The 22,184-nt window shown below is 40.9% G+C and overlaps 2 protein-coding genes across 16 annotated transcripts in view; one reads left to right on the top strand and one right to left on the bottom strand.

The window, feature by feature from the left end:
• The window catches only part of TNRC6B (trinucleotide repeat containing adaptor 6B), a 133,951-nt gene extending 124,943 nt beyond the window's left edge, over positions 1-9,008 (top strand). For 11 of the 15 annotated variants that reach the window (XM_069855389.1, XM_069855325.1, XM_069855299.1 and 8 more), the window contains 6 exons: positions 1,819-1,965; positions 2,215-2,310; positions 4,804-5,124; positions 5,530-5,600; positions 7,456-7,595; positions 8,502-9,008. In XM_069855389.1, the coding sequence (XP_069711490.1) occupies positions 1,819-1,965; positions 2,215-2,310; positions 4,804-5,124; positions 5,530-5,600; positions 7,456-7,595; positions 8,502-8,892 (1,166 nt within the window). In that variant the 3' untranslated portion in view covers positions 8,893-9,008. The remainder of the gene's footprint in view (positions 1-1,818; positions 1,966-2,214; positions 2,311-4,803; positions 5,125-5,529; positions 5,601-7,455; positions 7,596-8,501) is intronic. The other 4 variants (XM_069855399.1, XM_069855380.1, XM_069855334.1 and 1 more) reach the window with 2 other exon arrangements.
• MRTFA (myocardin related transcription factor A) overlaps positions 1-22,184 on the bottom strand; it is a 506,306-nt gene that overhangs the window by 349,972 nt on the left and 134,150 nt on the right. The window lies entirely within an intron of this gene.

The raw sequence follows: 22,184 nt of genomic DNA, 5'->3' as shown, positions 1-22,184 counted from the left end.
TGATAAAGGCAAGACTTGGGCTTAGCTTTTTTTTCCCTTGGCAGACAAGTTCTAATTCTCAGGTCCCGACCTGTGTTTATGGATTCTTTATCTCAGAACAGAGATCTTCTGACTAGACCCAAGAGCTGCATTGTGCTTTGCTTGTTCCTTAAGCATAAGATGATCCTGTTTTAGGAGACTGCAGTATCTTGGCAGTGGCTGAGCAAATTCTTTCCTTGCCACAGTGCTGATACTGTTTGAAATGTTGATACTTGGTATCTAAGATTATTTTGTTGAGTTACTAAAGACCTGGAGATGTGACTGAGATTTCCAAAATTATGAGGGCTGCAAGCAAGATAAATGCAGAATTGTAATTCTGCAAATCCTGCAACGCTAGAACCATAGTACAAATTACTTCAGAGGACATACAATTTTAAATAGATGAGAAGAAGTTTTTGTTCCTTTCGGAGTGATGAACTTCTGGGTTGCACTGCTTCGAGAGCTTCTGGAGACGAGTGGTACTAGCCAGTTGAAGCAGTGATTGGATAAACTGTTAGAAAAAAAGGTCACCAACCAGCAAGTGCTAGCAGGTAGAGGGCATTCGTGACTCCTAGATAGGACTCTGAATGCAGGGAAAGTGTTAGGGCAACAGCCTACAGACTGTGCACTGATTTGGGTTCTGTCCCTAAATGGTGTATTCCCTACCACTGTTAGCAGGGTATTGGGCTAGATGGGCCACAGTTCTGGCTCAGAGGGGCATTTCTCTGAGGTTCTCCTGCCAGTGTAATGTCATGATCTAATACTGCTCTTGCTGTGCCAACTGGTTGAACAACCAGTAACACGTTTTCTTCTGCGTTTGTCTGTGAAAACCAGCCTTGACTGTGCTTCTTCATTACAAAAGTGACTAAAATGAACCCTTCTGTGCCAGATTCACCCTACGTGGTTTCATTCCAGAGAGCCCTTCTGCGATCCCACTTTTAACCATGGATTTTTAATGACACTCAAATATTCTGTCATTAATTATTTCAAAACTTCAGGCTGGGAATAAAGGTATCATTCCATATCCTGGACTTGTATCTACAAGGGATCCACCACCTTGGCACTCTAGACACTTATCCAAATTGTTGCGTATTATCTGAAGCTTCTTTATTCGCTTTTGTCTTTGGCAGTTGCACTTTCTTGTCACTGCTTCCAAAACTGATCACAGCACTTTATCCACAGAACTTCTACTCACAGAAGGAACCCAATTACTGACCTTTCTTACGGCAACTGGAGTTTCTATGTGTTCATACTTTATGTAACTCCTCCTCGTGGCCTAAAACTTTAGTGTGCCTGGAGCTGTAGTTGAAAGGAAGCTAAAGCATGATAAGTATGCACGTTATATATACATTGCTTTTACCACAAGGCATCTCACCTTAGCGTTACCTCATTATTGATAGGTAACATATTAAGTGTGTGTGTATCTACAGTGTACAGTGGCAAATGCTGTGTTTACAAACTCTTAAGGTAGGTAATCTTTCCTTGAGACCTGCTTACGCATGTATACCTTGTGTTCAGAAGCCAGTCTTATAATATATGTAATCTAATCTTACATACGTTAAAAAATATGTAATGTATTAAGGAAGAGGAAAACTATTGAAGCTTCATTTGAATGTAGTAAAGTAGGACTTGTCAAAGGAATGCCATATGCACTAGTGCCACGTTTTTGTAGCTTAGACTTGTATTCAGGCACTAGCGATGGTGCTATAGGAGGAACCCTCCTAAAGTATCTTCAAAAATTACTTCTAGTCAGTGGCATTTCCCTTTTTGCATCTAATTCCTTTTTCCTTTCTGTCCCAGAGTTCCAACCAGGAGTGCCATGGAAAGGTATTCAAAACATTGACCCTGAATCTGATCCCTATGTGACCCCTGGAAGTGTGCTGGGGGGGACAGCCACATCTCCCATTGTAGATACTGACCACCAACTTCTGCGGGACAACACCACAGGTAAAACGGCAACTGACTGCTGTGTGATTATTTATGTCATTCTGATACTTGAGAATATTCTGATGTTTCTGTCGTAACAGGATAGCAGTATATCGTTTTTAACTGAGAAGGAAGACGTTGCACCGTGGTTGGGCATCTTATAAAAGCTTGGCACTGATACAAATCATGTCTCTCTTGAGGTTTAATAGTATTATAGAAACTCTGAAATTGGCCTACTCTTCCCTTTCTTTCTCCTTTTTCCTTTGATAGGGTCTAATTCTTCCCTCAACACCTCGCTGCCTTCACCTGGTGCCTGGCCCTACAGTGCCTCTGACAATTCCTTCACCAACGTTCATAGCACTTCAGGTATGCGGGCTCTAAAACTGAACCTGGACAAAGTATTTTCCACTTACTCACTATTTCCTCATCATTGTTCCACTTGTAATTTTTAGTCTTCCAGTAATTTCTGCAGAAGGTTGGAAATCAAGAGTTGAGTGTCTGATCAGAGAGTTTTCCTCCTGGTGATAAAAAAATTTGGCTGTAGTTGCTTTAAAAACTAGACAAAGATTCTCGCCCTTTCTCCCACCCGTGATACGAAATTCTTAGTTAGGCAGTTTAAAAGAAAAGCGAGCAGCAGATGCAGAAGAGGAAAAAAGCCCATGTGCACAGTCTGTTGACATGTGCAAGGGTTTGAGGAACTGTCATAATTTTTTTTTTAGACACATCTGTTCCTGTATGTGTGACATAAAGAATTGGAGCAATAAGATGAGTGACTTCGTTCATTTTCACTTTAGAGTATGGGAATGCTGTGAAGGGAACTTTTTTGCCTCACCTTTTGTAGCACTCGTCATTCCCTGAAACATGAAGAGAGAAGGGGCTTTTAGTCCTGTGTCTTTAATGGTTTGCCTGTAAATAGTAGTTTAGATGCCTGCCTCGGATCCTTGGTAAGAAGCTCCCCAAGGCTTTCTTGTGAAAAGTGGTTTCTGCACGCACTTCCAAGTAGGAAGCCGGAAATATTTGCTCCTGATGAGCGTTTTGAACTTACAGGTGCCAGAGTTTTCTATTGAGACATCATTGTCTTGACAGCTACCTAAAACTGAAGAATTTTATGTAAATAGCAGAAGTGACAAACAGCTGAGAGCTGCATGTTATCTCGGCATCTTTACAACCTGTGTCAAAAATCCTATTTAGCCCTAAAGAAAAACAGCATTCCTGCTGCCAGTTTACGGGGTGACTATAGTTTGAAGCAATATCTGTGTATGCAGCATTCCAATGAGATAAAAGATTCCTTTTGTAGACTGGGAAAGAGGCGGCATGTATCAGCTTCTTACCTCTGCTTATTTTTTATATGGCACCTGAGAAAGACCCCAGAAATAAAAAATTATTGAAGTCATACTTGAACAGAGGAAACTAGACCACTACCTGGCACATATACTATCTTCTGCTCATTTTGTTAAATCACACACCAGCATTTAACAGCTGGAAAGTGGGTCATGCAAATTAAGGATTTAGAATTCATTTGTCTGTTAAAAAAAAACAACCTGAGTCTAGTGAAAGCTGATTTTTAAGTATTTTTCATACATTTTCATGGGGTAGTGCTTGAAGCTGCCTTTCTTGCTGTTGGCAGTTACTCTGTTGTGGAAATAGAGTGATCCAACTGTAAAATGGAGCATGCTTTTACTTACTGAAAGCTTTATGGTTTCATTCTCAAATGTATTATTTTGTGACACCTTGGCGTGTTGTAAGCATGGATTTTTACCCTTTGTTTCAAATAAGTAATTTACTACCCTTTGTTTGTGAATAGGGCTTAATACTTAATATTCGCACACACATGAGTTCTGATTAAGATAACTCATAACACAAGTGCCTTTTGCCCCTGACTGCCCTATCTATGTTTGCTGATTCTCATTACAGAACAAGGAAAATAGAAAGTACTTGAGCAATTTTTATTTTTTGGTTTGGTTTCTTGTTTCTTTGGTTTGTTTTTTTTTGCTGGGTGATAAATGTCTCTTGGTGTCAGAAGCTACGAGAGAATTTGCCATCTGTCTTCATAAGGAAAACGGGTTTAGAAAGAGCTCCCAAATATTCGTGGCTAGGGATGTTTTAGGGAATGTTAGTTTGTTTCTCTTCTATTGGACTTCTGTATAAGGGGTTCTTGAGGTAGGATAGGGATATCCACTCTCAGTCTTAACTTCTCCTAATAGGCATTTGGTAATGCATTGTAGTTAAAAAGAAAGAATGAGCACTATCAAGGTTGTTCAGAAGTCCAGCTGTCACCCAGCTACATGGCCTTCTTTATGGGTTACTATGTCAGTTCCATATGAAATTGGTGATTCATGAGAAAGCTTTAATCTTACAGGAGGACATCTTTAGGAGTAGCACTAGCTTAGTAGGCCAAGAGTAGTAAATACGCATTTTAATTCTCCACGCGTTTTCGCCTGAAGAAGGTTCTGTTTCGTTAAAGTTTGGAAGTGCCCAGACTTGTAAGAAATTCTCAGGTTTTTCAAATGAAATGTACTGTGGATGTAAAAGTTGGTGTTCGTTTTATTAATCGTTGAACATACTGTGACTGGTTACATTATAGAATCATTAAGGTTGGAAAAAATCTCTTATGATCATCAAGTCCAACCATTATCATAAATGTTCGGGTGGGGGGGTTACTATTATTTATTGGCTTATACAAAAGAAGAATTAACTTACATTGTAGCATGGCGCTTTTTTGTATGGTGAATTAACTGTTGTGTGGTTCTGTGCCTCATGCTTGTCTTCAGTATAAGTACAGGCAAAGTGTTTACAGAGCTAAAGGCTAGCCGATTCTCCCAAGTTTCTCTAACATGTACAATTTATTTAATCTTCTAGCAAAATTCAGTGATTACAAATCAACATGGTCCCCAGATCCCATAGGACACAATCCCACTCATCTCTCCAACAAGATGTGGAAAAACCATATTTCCTCAAGGAACACTACAGGGCTGCCCCGCCCGCCTCCTGGCCTGACCAACCCCAAACCATCATCTCCATGGAACAGCACAGCACCCCGATCGGTCAGGGGCTGGGGGGCACAGGACTCAAGGCTTGCCTCTGGTGAGAAGAACCAACTGCTAGCACCATTGATCAGACCTGAGGAGTGTACGTTTTACAGCACTAATGGTTTGGAGGAAAGAAAGTTGCAGTTGTCTGGTAAAAGGAAAAAAAAAATTCCTTCTTGAAATGCAAATTTGCTGTCAGTAACTGGGGTGGGGGATGTGGGGCGGAGGGATGGGGTGTGAAATCTCAAGTCCTGCTGCATGGGGTAAGGGAAGAGGGCTGGGAGCTGCCAGGAGGGAATACCTACTGCATGGGGCTTTTCAAGACTGGATGCTTCCTGTGGGTTGGAAATTCTTTGATGTTAAAATCTCCTAAAATGTGAATCTTGATGTGCAATGTGAGTAAAGATGTGTTTTTGTTTTCAGGACTGAAAATCAGACTTTCGTGTGTTAGCAGGGCTGATAATGCTTAGTTTGTCTGAAATTGAAAGACGTGGCTTTAAAGAGAAATTTTCTTTGTATCAAATCTGTCTTGATTGCTCTGTTTTCTAATTTGCAGCATCTACTTGGAGTGATGGTGGCTCCGTTCGTCCTAGCTATTGGCTGGTTCTTCACAATCTCACTCCACAGGTATTTTCTGTTGTTGTCTTGTTTGCTTTACTGAGATACAGATTTGTGTATTCTTCAGTTGTTTCTGTTGGAATAAAAATCTAACAAAATAGGATTTGTCAGTGTACAGAAGATGTTTCTACTAAACCGGGCTGCAGTCTGATTGGTTTCTCTGTTGTAATCTGTTAGCTAACTTTAAGATGTTCAATTTTATGTGACCATCATAACATTTCAGTACCTAGAGTTTAAAAAAAAATTATTTGAACAGAAAGATTTTTCTTAGAAGTGAAGATAAGTTACATGATCATAATGTGGAATGGCTTACAGCTGTGGAAGAGGCTGTTCTTTAGGATGTCAACAAGAAAGCTGGTGTAACTGCCAGTTTTCACTTTGTTGTTTCCATAGTGAAACCACAGAATGTTTCCAGCACTCCTGCCAAAAACAGTCTAGTTAGGTTATTCCTGCAAGTATTCTCAGAGCTTGCTTCCGTTCAGAATTAATTCTGTGGAGATTTTGGTTTCAGCAATCCCAGTTAGTCTGTATTCAAGGCATAGGAAAAGCCTGTATGATTATCAACAGCGCCCCGAGGTCTAGACAGAGAGAACCCTGTTCAGCAGGATACTTTACCGTGCTTCTACTACAGTCTAAGAAAATACGGACATGTCAGGGGATAACTAAGGTCTCCTTCAGATCATCCAACATGGCAAACTGTGCTGCTTTCATAGAAAAGACTGTTTTCCTCAGTGTGAAGGAAATAGCAGTGGAATGATGAAGAGGTCTCACATGCACGTTCTAAGTCTCACATGCAAGGTAGTTTAATAATGCTTTAGGAATCACTTAATGGAAGAAGAATGTATTTTGGACACATTTAAGTTAGTAGGAAAGAGAAAGAAGGAGATTATAGTTGTCCCTTCTGTAACAAATCCTCTATTCTTTGTGGGTAAGTACAGTAGAGAGAAGGAAGCGTGAAGGTTAAGGTGCATTCAGGAACAGTATCTTCGTTTCAGGTTTCACTGTTTTATCTTTGTCCATATTTGTACCCACATACGACTTCTTTTCCTCGTTTGAGGCTGTATTATGTAAGGGGGGGAAAGGGAGAAGGAAGAAGGTAGCGCTTCCTTAAGTGTCTGCACATATGGATCCCATTCGTGTGTGCCTGTCCCTGTGGCATAGCAGGAATGGAATCTGTCTGTACAGAACACCTTGGAGAACGGCAGTTACTGGAGGTAAGTAACTGTTAACTGCTGCAGAAGGACTGTAGACAACAACTGCTGCGAAAACATTAGTTCAGGAGGAATGAACATTGTTGGATTTGGCAGAAAGACCCATTTCTGTGATTTAACTGTTTCATAAACCACGAAGACAAAAAAACCCACTGAATTAATTTTTTAAAACCTCTCATTGTAGGGGTGGTGTTTCTGATTTTGCGAAGAACTTATGAATACTCGTTGATGTAAATGTTGGTGAAATTGAAGTGCTGGCATCTAACAGATTCTGGTTCCTTTGGTACAAATTCTAATTGCTGAAGACAGTGTGAAGTACAAGTTGTATGCAATTACAGGAAAACCTGCAAATGTAAGATAGTAATAATTTAAGAAACACAGTGAGATGAGGAAAATTGGACTTGAGCTACAAGTGAGCATAAAAGATAAATTGGACTATTCCATAAAGCAAAGTCATAGTAATTTTGAGAAGCCAGGGTGTTCTGCTTCGGTTAGAAAATTAAATCCTGTCACCTTTGCTCACTTCCCGCTGTTTTCGCCTGGTTTCCCTTCTGAGAACAGATATCTTTTAATTACTAAGACAAAGTCAGGATTGAAGTACATTTGGAGAGATGGTTACAAGCATCTGTTTTATCCTGGCTGTTCTCTCTCAGATCGATGGGTCAACCTTGAGGACGATCTGCATGCAGCATGGCCCACTGCTGACATTCCATCTGAACCTGACCCAGGGCACCGCCCTTATCCGATATAACACCAAACAGGAGGCGGCCAAGGCCCAGACTGCACTGCACATGTAAGTGATCCCCATGCCTGTTCTTTGTTACTATATTTATCATGAACACAACACATCTGACCAGTGCCGTGCTTTGGAAACTCATTTCATGGTTGGAAGGGAAGAGGAGAAACAAAGATGCCTTCTGTTTGTGTTACTTTGATTGCTGGCACAAGCTGGTACACAGAGAACTGAGAGGGTGCAAATAGGTTGGGACTAGCGTGCACCTTACTGTACAGTTTTTGCCATCTTATAAAAGCCTGTGAATTGATTCAGATGAAAATCATTCTGCTACGTGTAACTCAAATGTGTGGGAATCTGCTGTAGTTTTGAGGTATGCCTGAAACAGCTTACTTGAAAAACTGCAGATCCTTGGTTTCCTGTTCTTAAGCTTTTTGGAACTGATTGTGGCTCTGGTATGTTTTGAAAATGTGAGAAGTTTTGAGACGAAAGTCTTGGAGGGGGACGGGGAGGTGTAAGTCCTTAAACTCAGTGAAAACTTGTGAACTATACTAATATTATCCTGGATTTCACAGACTTTTAACCTTTTCTTGCTCTGTTTTGTTTGAAAAGTGACTAATGTGCATTTACCATTTTAGCTATGATATGTGGGCAATTTTATTGTCCTTGGTGTTAATGTTCAGGGCCTTAGTTTAAATTTAAAAAGGTTTTGTTGCAGAAGTAACAGCTGAATGTTGGGGGGGAGGTGGTATTTGAGGGAGTGTCCCACTTAAAAAATGGAAATTCTTGTGCTTCGAGTCAGTTTCACTGTTGAGAACAGCTAACGTTTTTGGTCCTTGCTCTGTTGTGGTGAGCTGCTATCTCTTTCCGTTTGGGCATCTAATAGTGTTGTCTCCATGCCTTCTGAATCCCTTGCTCTCACCTTCTGGCTCTAATTTTTTTCCTTTCACGTGTCTTGTCTTCCAGGTGTGTGTTGGGGAACACTACCATCCTGGCTGAGTTTGCCACAGACGAAGAGGTTAGTCGCTTTCTGGCACAAGCTCAGCCCCCAACACCTGCAGCAACCCCAAGTGCACCCACAGCAGGCTGGCAATCCCTGGAGACAGGACAGAACCAAACAGATCCAGTTGGACCTGCTTTGAATCTCTTTGGTGGGTCAACAGGGCTTGGGCAGTGGAGCAGTGGTGGCAGCGGTGGCGGCAGTGGGAGTGATCTCCCTGGCACTTCGTTGTGGGGGCCCCCAAGCTATTCTTCGAGCTTGTGGGGGGTCCCAAGTGTAGAAGATCCACACAGAATGGGCAGCCCTGCTCCCTTACTACCTGGAGACCTTCTGGGAGGAGGGTCGGATTCAATCTGAACTTTGAACTTTCAACTCTGACCTCGTGACCTTTTTTGGAACAGCAGCAGCACTAACTTGACCTTTTCGTTTTTTTCAACTTGCAATAAATACATTTATAAAAGGAAAAAAGAAAACGGAGAGAGAAAAAAAAAAAAGGTGGGTCATTGACAGACTGTCTTGAGCACATAGTTGCCTCCCTTATCAGTTTTTTCGTTTGGAATATGAATCCAAAAAGAGAACATATCACTCTTGAAATACTTGAATCGTGAACGCCAACTTAGAAAGACAATGTGAAGCAAGTACACATACCATTTAAATTTAAACACAAAAAATTAAAAAAATTAGTTTCTAGTTTTTCACTTTTTCATGTTATACGGAAGTTGTTGCTAAGAAACATATATACTGAAAAAATAGCTTTTTAACTTTGTTTGCACTGGGTGTGTTTCCGTCCTTAGGTCTACCATGTTGGGTTGGGGTGAGGGAGGGGTTCAAAAGAAAAAAGGGGTGGGGTTGGGGGGAGACTTGACGGAGCCTCACTTTAAAAACAAAAAAAAAAAAATCTAAAAAAAAAATTAAAAATCATAAAACCCACAAAAAAAACCAAAACATGAGAAAAAAAAAAACAAAACAAAAAAACCAACACTTTGTGATTGGCTGGTTGATCAGTACCAGTGTGTTCTGGCACATGTAACTGCCCACGTGTGCTTGTTTCTGTGTGAGTGCGTGTGCACATGTTCGTGTGTGTGCATTTTTTTCTCTATATATATAATCTTGAAACGCTGCATTGCTGATGGTCTACGGGCTGGCTGGCCATCTGCGTGTCTTGGTTCTGAAAACAAGACGGGCATGGTGGCATCCCTGTGGCTGAAGCAGAATCCAGTTGGGCTGGATTAAAATTTGTCAGTAGGTTTTTTTAAATCCATTTTAGCAGGGTGCTATCTCAAGTCTGCAGATCATACTGAGTGGGTAGTCGCTTCCTAGCCCTTGTTCTAACCCTGTGGTAGAGCAGAACACTGCCATATCCAAAGGATTTGGTGAGAGGAGCCAATGTTGTCTTTTGAGTAGCAGTGTATTTATTTATTTAAGTCTGCATGTGGGGTTTTTGTAGTGAGCGAACCCTGGAATGTTTGTTACATAATGCAAGCCATTTTTTTTTTCTTCCACCTAGGGGAAAAGAGGAAAGACATTGCCGTTCTTTGTGCAGCTAAGACAAATGATTTTTCTTATTTAGTCTTTCACAAACTTCAGTACCTTAAAAAAAACCTAAGTGTTTCTTTTCTCCCCCAAACCCATAAGTAAGCACCCATATTCATTCTTGAAGAATCCATCTTGAAAGTCCAGCCCAACCAAATTAGCCTTTTAATTGATCTACTGCTTGTATTAAAACTGACAAAAACCGAATCGTGTCAGCAAATCGCTGGCCAGCCTGTCTCATCTCCTGAAAGCACATGCAGCTACTCCTTTCTGTGTCCTTCATGGTGAGCGTTACCTGTGCCAGGCCTTGGTGTATTACAGCGCCAGACCATCACTGACAGAAACGTTTACTTACGAATGTTCTTAAACCAGTGTGTACTTCAAACGTTTCCTTTTGTTTCTTTGTGTTGTGTTTTTTCCTGTGTATGTGGTTTTGCTTAGGGAGGTATATAACTAGCAAAGACTTTTTTTAAAAAAAGTATTGCACCTTTTTTTTTTTTGTTTTGTTTTTACTTTTTCCGTACTGTTGCTTTTTAATTTCTGTATTTAAGGAAAAGTTTGGGGTTTTTTAGCATCAGTGTAGTAGTACTCTGGGCAGGATAGGGGTGACCTAAAATCCACAGTGACAGCCAGTGTGTGCGTGCATGTGTGCGCTGGGAACAAAACTTTTAAGACCTGTTGTTGTGAAAAGACTTGTAGCAGATTTGAAGGAACATCCCTTGAGAGAAAGCAGGAAGTGTTTTGGGGGCTTGGGGCCGGGAGAAGAGGGAAGAGAGCTGCCGGTACATTTTCTGTAAGTGCTAGGACTTCATGTGGCGTTGTGTAGCCGTTACACTGTCTAACGAAGTGCCGACGTTCTGTACCAGCACCTGCCTGTCCATTCCAGCCCTCAGCGGGAGCAGTGCTCAGGCTTTATTACCTGGGGGGGAGGTTAGGGGAGTCTTTCTTCAGCATTTTCACTGAAGGATAGGGCAGTGTCTAATACATTTAACTCTTAAGCATGAGTTGGGGGGGGAGAAGCAAAAGCAGATTCAAGTATTTGGGGGGAGGGGGGTGTTGCGTGCGTGTGTGTGTGCCTGTGTGCCGGGGGAGGGAGGGAAGGCCTAGGGAGTTAGGTGGCTTTTTCTAATTTGCCCTTTCTATGGTAAACCCAATGTCGCAAGGAAGTCTGACTGAGGGAAATGCTGCATATACACATGCCTGTAGATTTGTATGCAAAGTGTTACGTGACAAAAAAGTATGAGCAGGTTTATATTTGTTTAGTAAACTGGAGTGTGCAGCATACTCTGGCTCCTTCTGACTATACTTTTCTATCGTGTCTTCTCCTTCATCCATCCCACCATGCACAGAGGAACGAAATGCTCAAATGCTCTCTTCCAGCTTCTGCTAGCTAGTGCCCCTGGCGTGCACACATCTGTAAAGCTTTGGTTTTGCTAGTCTCTGCTCAAAGACCGGCCACGCTCAGATACGCAGAGCAGGTTCTTAAAGGTCCTGTGCCAGCAGTACTTCTCTAGCGAAGCACCTTTGGCCCGAGTAAGCCATTATCCGTTCTGTCACATCATTTGCTATCCATGCTGGTTCACTGCTGCGTTCCACCCTCACTTCTCTCTCCCAGCCTGCCCTAAGGTCCCTTTTCCTGCACTTTGGGCTAGTTGAGTTCATTGCGATACTACGGTGAAAGCCGGGTGCTAGAGCCCCTCTTGTTTACAAGACATAATGAGGGATTTGAAATATTTAAAAAGAAAAGCTAATTTGTTCTTCCATTGTAAGCTTAAAGGGAAAAAAAATTAAAACGTACAAAAAAAAAAAAAAGACCAAAAAGTGCATATATATATTTTAGATGAAGACTAACTCTGGGAGCATTTAACAGTGTTTTTGTTTTTATTTTAACATTTTATTTTCCTGCTTTAAATTTGCAAGCATTCTCAGGAATTCTAGGGTAGGAAGCCAGTTTTTTGAAGATGGTTTATTTAACCTTATCTTATCCTAGATAGATGGCTGTTTCTTGTTGATAAACTTTTACAAGTTCCTGAATCTTCAAAATGTTTGAAAGTTTTTACTTTAAAATAAAAACGCTAAAAAAATTAAATAAAAGGAAAAAGAAAAAAAAAAGAAATCTCCAAATGTTACTATCAGGTGGGGGAATCAAGGATTTTCAAGACTATAAATTAAAACACGTTAAGAAAACTTCTCAATATCAGCAACAGAAATTCATTGTAATCTTAAACAAGTTGTGGGAGAGGAAGGGTTATCAATTATAGTACTTTGTTACTCATGCAGATGTGTGCAGTTGCGTGGAGAGAAGTGTGTGAATGGAAATCTGTCACTTTTTTCCCTCTCAACTGAAACTAAAAACAATTCTTCCAAGCACCTTTTTAAAAGCAACGTGAAACTATAAACTTAATTAAAATGCAGTGTAGTTTAACTGAAAGAGTCCTCAGTTAGTAGGGTGAGCAGGAAATACGCGATGGTGCTTTTTAAACCATTTCTGAGTAGTGCTAAAGAAAACCAGTGTTGAGAGAATACCCAACAATGAAGTAGTGTATCATCCTGCCTTTTTCAGTACAGAAAAAGGAGAGAATGTGGAAAAACTCCAGTAAAATGTACATTAGAAATCAGCTTTCTTGTATTCAGCTATTTGTTCAGTTTATTCCCCACTTGGAGATTTGCTGCTTGCTTTTCTTCACCCACCCCATTTCCCAGTCTTTCCGTTTCATTTTATATGAGGGAAATATCTGTTAAACGCTTCTGTTCACCCTATTGCTGCTGGCTGTCAGGGTTTACAGTCTTGAACTTCAGAGTTCGGTGTTGGGTTGGCCAACTTCTGTCTCCCAGCTCTAAGGGTCAGGGGCTCAAACCACAAAAACCGCACTAGTGCCTTTTTACATGCACCCACATGCCCTACAGTAGGGGAAGGGAGGGAAGACGAGGCAAAATCAGGCAGTAGAGCCACTTCATGGAAATAGGTGTATCCGTTTTTAAGGAAAAAGAGTGTGCTGCGTCAACATGTTGTGCAATGAGTTACATAGCGGTAGTTTGAAACTTTTTATTACTAAAATGGAAAAAAAATCAGATGCCAAATTCCTGTCCTTTTCATATCAATTGCCCAGTGTTTTCATCTTGCGCTGTGCATACATCTGAGTGTATATATGTGTGTGTTGAAAATAGTTCATCAGTAATAATAATAATGTACATTCTTAATAAAAATAAATCCTGTCATGGGCCAGTAGGAGGAGGTTTTATTTAGGGAGTTTGGGATTTTATTTTTTTTATTTTGTGGAGAGAATTTCTGAGTGCTTTGTCAGGAGCTGTGTTTTACCAAATCAGCAGTGTCCTAAAAGAGAGGAAATCGTAGGATTTAGTCAAAAAGAGCCCAGGAACTTGACTGTCACTTGAAAGTCAGTTGTGACTGACTGCTGAAGGGCTGACAGTCTGGAGCTTCAGCAGTCTGCTTCGTCCAAATCTGTTGTAGTACAACAGTGTGCTGCTCCTTTCTGTAAACTTGCAGGCCTGCAAACATTAGTGACTGTCTCCTCAACAGTAGTTTTCCTACATTGTTCAGCCAACATAAATGTTACTATTTTCCAATTACAGTTGACAGTTCTGTTGTTCTCCAGATTATACGTAGCTAATGACAATGTCACTAGTATGGCTTAGTCATGGCGCTCATCATTGCACATGGTTTCTGAGCATTGTGCTAACCAGTCTCATTTTGGGGGACAACTATCACTTATTGTCATAGATCCTCTGCTAGCATTTGAGCTCGTAGCAGCGAAAAGTCAGCAAGAGCTAATGTTAGGGTACTTCTGGGCTTTTACAAAACTATTCCGGGGAGGAAATTGGTGGCATTATCTTGTTTAAACATATTGACAAGGTAGAGAAAAGAGGCTGGAGAAAGAACGTCTTGGAATAGACTATGGGCATCGCTTTCCACGTGAAAATCAAACATAATATCTTTCACTGAAAAACACTTACTGCATTCTCAAGTGGAAAACAAAACTCTTCTTATCATTTTTGTTCATGGTTAGATTCTCCAAGTTATGCAGTTTAATTATGTACGTACTTCACAGGTAGTTTCAGTATTCCTTATTTTTTTCCTGGTTTTCAGTGCTTAATTGGTGTGAAAACGAACAAAACCCCTCACATTTTAGCAGTCTTCTAAGCAAGTATCCATTTGTTGCCAGCCACTTTGCTTACCCCATCCTGTGTATCAAGCCGAGAGTTTTATAATGGTTTGATAATTCTTGGCTCCATTGAACATTTCATTTTAGCAGTGACAACAAATTCTCTAGCGAGCAGAAAAAGGGTGGCATACAGCTCAGAAGCCTGTGTTGAGACCTCTGATGTTTACTTTGGAAAGTGGTCTTAGTACCATGTACTTTGGAAGTCCTGCCATCATTTCCCAGTGTTCTTATGCTTTTACCAGGACATTTGTCTAGCAGTCTTGAAAGTGGGGGTGTTGTTGGTTTGGGATTTTTTTTCCAATCACAGCATATCGGGTTTTTCTTACAAGTTTTTTGCTTCATATTAAGCAGCTCGTGTGATGAGCAAGAATATTAAGCCAAATATGTTGCCCTCTGCAGTATAAACAGGATGTTTTCAACAAACTGGTTGGGGTAGCCACCTCAAAGATTGAATAAGAATTAAACCTTTATATTAAGTTGATGCTTTTTTTGCCACAAATTTTCTAACTATTTATTTCTTAGAACTTCCCCCTTATTTTTCCTAAAAATAATTCCATGTCTATTATGTCTTAGTAGTCATCCAAACAGTACTGTAGGGGGTTTTTTTTCTGTTTGATTGGATTTTTTTTTGCTTCATTCTTTATTATGTTTACCTCTTAGGCTTCTAATTTTGTTTGCACATATTGTTTTCCTGTTGACTTTAAGAGGAGTACTGTTTGTGTATCTGAGGTACCCAAATTTGGCCAAGTCTGGTCCAGGAAATCGGCAGTAATCCTCCCAAGATTTAGTCCCACTGACCTTAAATGAGTGAGTACTGCTCCAGTAAGGGCTGTTTGTGTAAGCAAACCATAGCTGAATCAGGGCCAGGGTAGGAGATGAGGACCTGTTGTATTTCCAGTGCAGCGAATATCTGTGTTGCATATATCACATTCACTGTAAATCACGTGACCTTAGTATCCAGGTTTCTCAAGTGGATTGAAATGTTCGTTTTGTGGTGGATGGTTAGCATCTCAGGGTATGAGTCCTGACTAAGTCAAAGGTAGGGTTTTTTCTCTCTAAAGAGGTAAGGTTCCCCTAATAGAAGCAGCTTTCTTAATTGTAAATATGCATGCATATATTTGTGGGCAGGAAAGTAATGCCAAGAAAACTAAGTTGAAATGACTTCTTAAAAAAAAAAACCAAACAAATGCTGTTGAGGTGCAACTTCGGTCCTTAGTCTGAAGCAACATATGCAGAATCTGTTGGTTTGTCTAAATTCGTTTTGCACAAAATACCATTTCAGTTCTGTAGTGTATTTTCTACTATTTTGCAGTGTTAGGAACTGATATTGTTAGTTAGATCATATCCATCATCCCCATGGTGATCAAAATACAGATGTCTGAAACCCGAACTCTTCTTTTTCCTTCACCTCCAGGACTAGGCTTCCACCTGTGGCAGAAGGGTGTTAATAGTAGTGAGGATAAATAAACACAAAGCAAAAATTATGCTGGAGCAGAATTGTTGGTTGGGCTGAATGACGGGAGCCCAACTGGGGATTTCTAGCAGCCTTGCTAGCTCATGTCCCTCACAATGTTTTTGCAGAAGTGTCCCATCACTGTAAATATCAGTGTTGCTGAATTTTACCAAAGTTCCCCTGCAGTAGATACTAGCAAACAGGTCCATTTTGTAGTGACTCACCAAGCAGAGCTTTGTCTACAGTAGAATTCAAGGGTCTGTCTACATTGCTGTGAAAACTGAGTCAGGGTCCTGTTTGAAATATAGCTCTCTATTTTGTGGTGTTACGTGAAACTTTAAGCTTTGTGATGTAGTAACTGTAGTTTCTAATCCTTATATGAAAAGCGATTTAAGGTTTCATCTGTGCTATAAAAAGCGCCACAGCTCCTGGTGGTTTGGAGCCTATTCTTAAAACTATTGTCAGGCGAAGATAGAAGCAGCGTCATTTGTGGCACGCAGCAGACAGCGTCCGTTTGCATCCACAGTTTGCGTGCGTATTGCTTTTCATCAAGCTATGCAGGAAAGTTGTTTTCTCTCAAGTCTCCCAGAATCTTGTGCTGTGTCAGTGAGCTTCTAGCAAGCGTCCTCTGCAAAGAGCCATTTTCGCCCTGTGTGTGTGTGACAGCTGGGACTGGTGACATTCAGCAGTGTTAGGGGTCCTATCAACTTTGTAACAAGAGAGGGAATTTTTTGACTTGACTCTTGACAGCCTTTCGGTAAATGAATACAGAGCACTCCAGGGGAAAGGAAAAAATAAAAAAGGGAAGAAAGCGTTGTGCCAGCCAGCGTTAAGTATTTTTGCAGCAAACGTTCTTGCCTATGATGGTCAGAGGGGAAGAGAAGAGATGAGACTGGAGAAGTTTGAATGGATGCGCAATACGAGGAGGCAGTGCTTAGCAAGATATGTTTCCTTGAGCACTGGATGCCTCCTCTTGGGTATTAGTGTGTGTTGTTGCATTTGCAGAACTAACTTCTGTTGTTTTTTGGTTTTTTTAATCTATTTAGTCTTCTTCATTGAGACAAAGTGGAAGCTTCTGTTTCAGATGAAACACAACCATAAGTAAAAAGTTTTCTTCATCATTTACTGTTGAGCAGTAAGAGCAGGTTGCACAGCTTGTTAGAAAAGCTATTTTAGTGACATGGTTATGATATTAATGTGCTTTCTTTCCCCTCCCTCTCTCTGCCAGATATGGCTTACCCTTTCTATATAAGGCGCTGTGTGGGTTTTTTTGTTTTGTTTTGGGGACGCGTGGAGAAAGAAGCAAAATGAAATGAAAATGCAAGCCAAGGTAGAACAGCCTTACTTTAGGGGGGGTAGCCTTACAACAGAGCTTTATAGTGAGTGTGCTGTATTCCAAAATATGTAAGCCAAAAACAAAAAAGCATTCATTTATGCAAAAAAAAATTTAAAAAGATATGTTGGAAGACTTCTTTAATATGTACCTTCTAAAGGTAGAGTAAGGTCTCACTAAGTGATACTTCTTGCTGGGTCAGTAGGGATGGGTTGAGATATAAGCGCTTAACATTTTCCTCCTCCGATGTTTTTACAAGCAGTAAGTTAAACGTGGTATTTATGAATGTGCCTTTGTGAGTATAGTGACTGTCTACTTGAGGAGACCGCTTGGGCTGGAGAGGAGACAATGGTCAGTTTATTCTTTCAAGAGGTCAGACATCCAGATGGCAGCCCACGGGTCCTTCTGACAAGCAGCGTCTTTGGGCTGGTCTCTACACTGCACAATACGTATTCATAGGTGGTAGAGATTGGGGTGGGGGTGTCGTGATGCACAGAAGCTGTTGATAGTTTTAGGCTAGTCTGCCGTTGCCGGTTGAGTTTATACATGTGTTATGTGGCTTCTCTTTGTTTGTGTGCATGAGTGTGAGTGCGTGTGGCTTTTATTTTTGTAAGCACTGGAGAATTGAAACACAGTCATGTCTGAGACAAATTTATACATGTAGAGAAGATGATGTTTTGTAGCTTCTGTTAAGTAGTGGGTGCAGGCACACTTTTACCCTCTCTGTCCGTGTCCTGATAAGAGAAACAGGAAAATTTATTTTTTTCAACCCTTCAACTTCCAGCACACTTATCGTTGCCATTTAAATGAACAGGGTATTACACAAGAAGAAGAAGAAAAAACAGTTTTTGAAATGGTGAGGTAGAAGTGTTTAAAAGGAAAAAAAATCTGAAGTAATTTTTTGTTTCTTCGAAGCTGTTTGTAGCTAAACATGGGAATCTGCAGTGTCTCCTTCCATTTGTTTTTTTTCCTAATAATTCACCTCTTCGTCCCACCCAAAACATGAGGTGTACAAGATCAAGAGCTGTCACTGTAGCCCTTCGTAATTCCCACTCCGAAAAGAAACTCCAGTGGGATCCCTCAGCTCTATTCAGGAAGACAAAGAGGGGAGAGACTCTGCAGTTTTCTTTGCTTCGCTCTCATTCCTCTCTAATGGCCTTGAAATGTATTATTATGCAAATGTGAATTTTGATACTGAACTTAAGAAGAGGTTGTTTGTTCTTTTTTCAAAAAAAAAAAGGTCCCATATGTGGTCAGCATTGCTTCTTTATTTTGTAAGTGAATTGTAAACTATGCATTCTGTAAAGGGGGCGTAGGGGACAAAGATAGCTTTGCTAAACTGTTCAGGAGTTTCTGTGTCCATGGTATATCCATTATAGTTTGGGGAAGTGGGGAGGTGATGACTTCAAAATAAAAAGAACTTCTGTTTTTCAGAAGTTAGCCCGGTTGATAACTGGGCAGAGGTTTGGAAAACTGGTGTTGACTGCAAAACTGCTCTAACCTTGCGCAGGACTGTGAATTCTAGCCGTGCAGTGTTAACCCGGGGTCAGTAGGGCGAGTGGGACACAAGCTCTGCCTGGGAAACTGTCTGTCGTCTCCTGTGTTCTGGCCCTTGTCAAGCTCAGGAAACAGTGCCACAGGCACTCTCTTTTGAATTTACTACTCGTTCTCCATTACAGCAGTCCTTGCGCTTTTCCAGGAGAACTGGAACACAGCTGATCCTTGACTACACTTTCTTTTCCCTGAATTTGTTTTTGCTGCTGTTTCTGGCGTGGCTCATGCAGTGGCAGCACAGCTATGGACAGGATGGTGGAGATGGTACTTGCTTTCCAGTGCTGATCAAAGCATCACCATAAGGACATCAGCAGCTACCAGTGCTTTCTTGTCCTGTGTTCCTGCCGGTGACATGGCATTAATGTTGGCATAGTGTGAAATTCTAGGGAGTGTAGACTGATGTGTAGACAAGGCCCTCTATTGAAAAGAAATTACTCTTTTTTCACTACGAAGGTGATATCATAATGGTCATTAAAAAGGATTCACTTCCTCACATCTCCAAAATGCAGTCATCGTGAATTACACGTGTTCCTTGGGGACTGCTGAGCTTCCAGGAGCAGTCTTCTCAGAAAAATGTAGGTCTCACCTCGTCATCATCTTAACAGGGACCCTTTGACTTGATTTTTTCCTTTGTCCATGGTGTACCATGGTACCTGCATTATCCTTGGCATTATCTTAAATGTAATATCATAAACTGAGAGATTATCCTGCCTGTATTCAGTGTTTTCATGCAGCAGTTTTATTTTTGTTGACGTTCACAGTACTGTAAAAAGTAATAGACTTGATGATCACTCTCACATCTGTGCCTGCCTTGCAGATGTGATCTTATCAGGGTTCCACTCCGTCAGATTGCCTTTAAAATAAGAAAAGGAAAAAAAAATCTGAAGTTTAAACTCACTCACAAAAATACCTCGTGGTACGTTTTCCCCTTCTGATGTAACCTTTTAAATCTTAGCTCTTCTTCTAAACTTAATGGGCTTTTATTTCCATCTCCTTCCTAAAAAGATGTTTGAACTCCTGTGGGTTTGTGTACAGGACCAGAAGCCTGGAACTCCTGAATTTTAACATTGGCCCTTATTCTTCCCTTGCCTTTGGGCACTTTAACTTCTTTGCCTTTGTTTTTTCATTTGTAAAGTGAGGTTGATAATACTACTTACCTACCTCACAGGGGGTTTGTGAGGATCAACTAGTACAAGTTTGTGAAGTGCTTTAAAGATAAAAGGCATGGTAGGAGTATTATGAGGTTTTTACAGCAAGATCGCTCATTCTTCTTACGTTGTTGGCTTGTGTGGAGGGAGATAGCTGCTTCTTTTTTTTTTTTTTTAATGATTAAAGCCATCAGACACTCAGACCCTAAATAAAAGAAGTTGATGGAGATTGTTACTCATATTTCTTCTCTTCCTTGTGACACTTCCCTTCTGCTGCTTTCCCTTACATAGTTACACCAGTGTTGCTACAGGTCACATTGTACTTTTATCTTCAAACTTGACTGAAGTACTTTGAGCTTGCTGCTTTAACCAGATCACCAAATCAGAATCTGTTTGTGTACTTTCCCTGCCTTTAAACGCAGAGTTTTCAGTAATGACATCTTTCAAGTGGACACATCTTTTCCTGCCATCAGGAAGGGGAGGTGGTGGTGTGTAGTTCCAGAGAGGGGACTGTAATATGAAGAACCTTGCCACTTTATGCTGCTGCTCCAGGGATGAAGGGCAGAGTAGCTTTCTGTTTCCTTCCCTGAATTAATTTCAGTATGTTATCTGTGACACTTCAAATGCAGTGTCTCTTTCTGTCCACGCCATATGAAAGCCATCACCTGCCAATGAAGAGTAGGAACAGAGGGAATGATAGTAGATGCTGCTTGCGTATATGCCTTACAGCTCTCCCAGAATGTTTCTGGGAGGGTGGTGGGGGAAGAGGTCTTTGTTGGGTGAATCCCACAGCTGTCAGGGAATCTCTGCTACTTTCTCCCTTCTCCAATCACATGGTCGCTGTTTCTTCTTTCTTGGATGTGCGTCTCAGGGATGTGCATATGAGCCCATGCCTTTTGGAATTTGGCCTTTGAAATATCAAGAATATGGTTTCTGCACCTGAAACCTTCTGATCTGACACTCCCTGGTCCTCTCTGCCCTGCATTGCTCCCCGTGGCCTTAGGAACATCTCTCCACTGTTGCCGTATGCCACCCTCTCCATCTCTGCCAGTACTCAAGGTGAAACGAATGCAGTGATTCTGCAGAGAAAGAAGCTGAAATGATGCACTGTGCACCTCTAGGATTTACACAGATGCCCATCTTGGATTTCTGCTGCTCCCTGTCTAAAGCCTGCAGAATATCTGACGCACGATGCTTTGTCTTTCTCACTTAGAAAGCAGAACAGGCAGCAGCGTGACTCTGCTGATGGTAATCCTGTAATGTTTACTTTGAATTAAATGCTAAGTATTTTCCCCAAAGAACCAAAAAACCCATCTTCTAACAGAAGTAACCAAATGTAATAGTTCTGGGGGTGAGAGGAGGAAGAGCAGTGACAGGGGAGCGTTCTGATCTGTTTTAATCTCCACCTCTTGGTTGGAGATACGAAATGCTGCTTTGAGTTCCACAAACATAAGGGATTATGTTTACAAAGGTAAATGCCTTCTACCTGATCAGGAAACTGGCTAATGGTGGGCATCCGATGTTCAGCGAGTTTCTCTTCGTTGTAAACAAGTGATGGGACAAGGGTCTGTCTGGAAGAGGAATGGAGAAATAGATTCATTTCATCTAATCTTCTCGGTGAAATAAGGCCGCGTTCCTCTCTCCTTCCAGAACAGGGGGAGGAGGTTGCATCAGTGATGTCCAAACTGGCTGGATTAGAAAAGGCAGCTTTTCTACTTTGCACATAAATAGGTTAACGGGAAGGTACAGCTCAAGTCCTCTTGCCTGAAACACTGTCCCCCAGAAGCAGACATTGTAATAATAACTGTAGTGGCTGGCTGTGTGTTAATGCTATTTGCAAGTTACCTGTAAGTGTTTATTTTTTCTTATACTTGAAACGGCTTCCTTGACTAAACTCCTGCCGTAGCTCTGGTTTCTCCCCTCCTTCTCTAGTGTGCAGTAGAGAAAAATCACACGACAAATGGGGAGAACGTAGAGGAGAAGTCGCAATGTCTCGCATATCCAGGTTTCATCTTAATTTCCATCCCATTACCCTCACAGACGTTTGAACTTCCTAAGGGTTTTCCATGGACACAGAAACTCAGCACTTTACAAGGTGCTCTTGTCTGACTGGCTGCCCCCCTGCTCCTCCTTTTCTATATTTTTATTTTACTTTTAGTATAGTGGTACTTAAAATCACTGGTTCACTTAAAAAGAAAAAAAATAAACAACAATAAAATGTTTAAACTCTACTAATGTACAAATAAGCTGAAATGTTGCATTTTATGTGTATTTTTGCCATAGCAGGTACTGTATTTCTCATGCTGGATTTAGAAAAAAAAGAAAAAAAAAAAAAAAGAAAAGACAAAACAAGAAAAAAACAAACAAAAGGGTGATGTTTTATTGGAGTGTGACAAGTTAAGAGTAATAAGGAATTAAGTCGTCGTCATTTCATTGAAACTGAG

This window comes from Phaenicophaeus curvirostris, chromosome 1 (assembly GCF_032191515.1).
Source record: "Phaenicophaeus curvirostris isolate KB17595 chromosome 1, BPBGC_Pcur_1.0, whole genome shotgun sequence".
In the NCBI taxonomy this organism is placed as follows: Eukaryota; Metazoa; Chordata; class Aves; order Cuculiformes; family Cuculidae; genus Phaenicophaeus; species Phaenicophaeus curvirostris.
The sequence above is the reverse complement of the archived record's forward strand: the minus strand, read 5'-3'. Positions and strand labels throughout refer to the sequence as shown.